Consider the following 585-nt stretch of genomic DNA (forward strand, 5'->3'; position numbering starts at 1 on the left):
AACTACTCCGACTGCTACTACTGCCACTGCTGGAGCTGCTTCCGCTGCTGCTACTGGTAGAGCTGCTGCTAGAACTGCTGCTGCTACTGCTCCGACTTCTACTCTTGCTTGTTTTATTTCTAGCCCGGCCTCTACTTCTGCTCCTAGTTTTGGTTTTGTTCTTGCTTTCTGCATGTACTGTCAAGACCGGCTCTACTGGCACCTCAGGGAGTTTTACAGACTCTCCAGGAAACTCCTTCCTCTCAGGTAGTGAATGCCCTTCCTCCTGCATCACCTGGGGCGGTGGCTGTGGAACGGCTAATGGCACAGTCTCAGGCTGAGAAGAAAGCTGGGGCTGCAGTACTGGCTGGGACTGGGACTGAGGAGGATGGGAATGAGACTGAGGCTGGGGCTGAGCCTGAGGTTGAGACTGAGGTGGAGGCAAGAGCTGAGGCTGAGCCAGAGGCTCAGGTTGGGGCTCAGATTCTTTTTCTTCTTTTTCCTCAGACTCTTTTTCCAAATCTAGAACACTAACATTGTCTTTGCCAGGAGACAGAGATTTACATTCTTTATCTGGCTCTATTTCAAATTCCATCTCTGGCTCCA

General features: G+C 51.3%; 1 protein-coding gene across 1 annotated transcript in view; it reads right to left on the reverse strand.

The window, feature by feature from the left end:
* Nucleotides 1-585, reverse strand: part of LOC100960389 (pinin-like) — an 8,562-nt gene that overhangs the window by 6,731 nt on the left and 1,246 nt on the right. Inside the window, exon 2 of the mRNA XM_012808491.1 lies at nt 7-580. Within this exon, the coding sequence (XP_012663945.1) occupies nt 7-580 (574 nt within the window). The remainder of the gene's footprint in view (nt 1-6; nt 581-585) is intronic.

The sequence above is a fragment of the Otolemur garnettii genome, unplaced genomic scaffold (genome assembly GCF_000181295.1).
Source record: "Otolemur garnettii isolate 467f Iridium unplaced genomic scaffold, OtoGar3 scaffold00091, whole genome shotgun sequence".
NCBI classification, from domain to species: domain Eukaryota; kingdom Metazoa; phylum Chordata; class Mammalia; order Primates; family Galagidae; genus Otolemur; species Otolemur garnettii.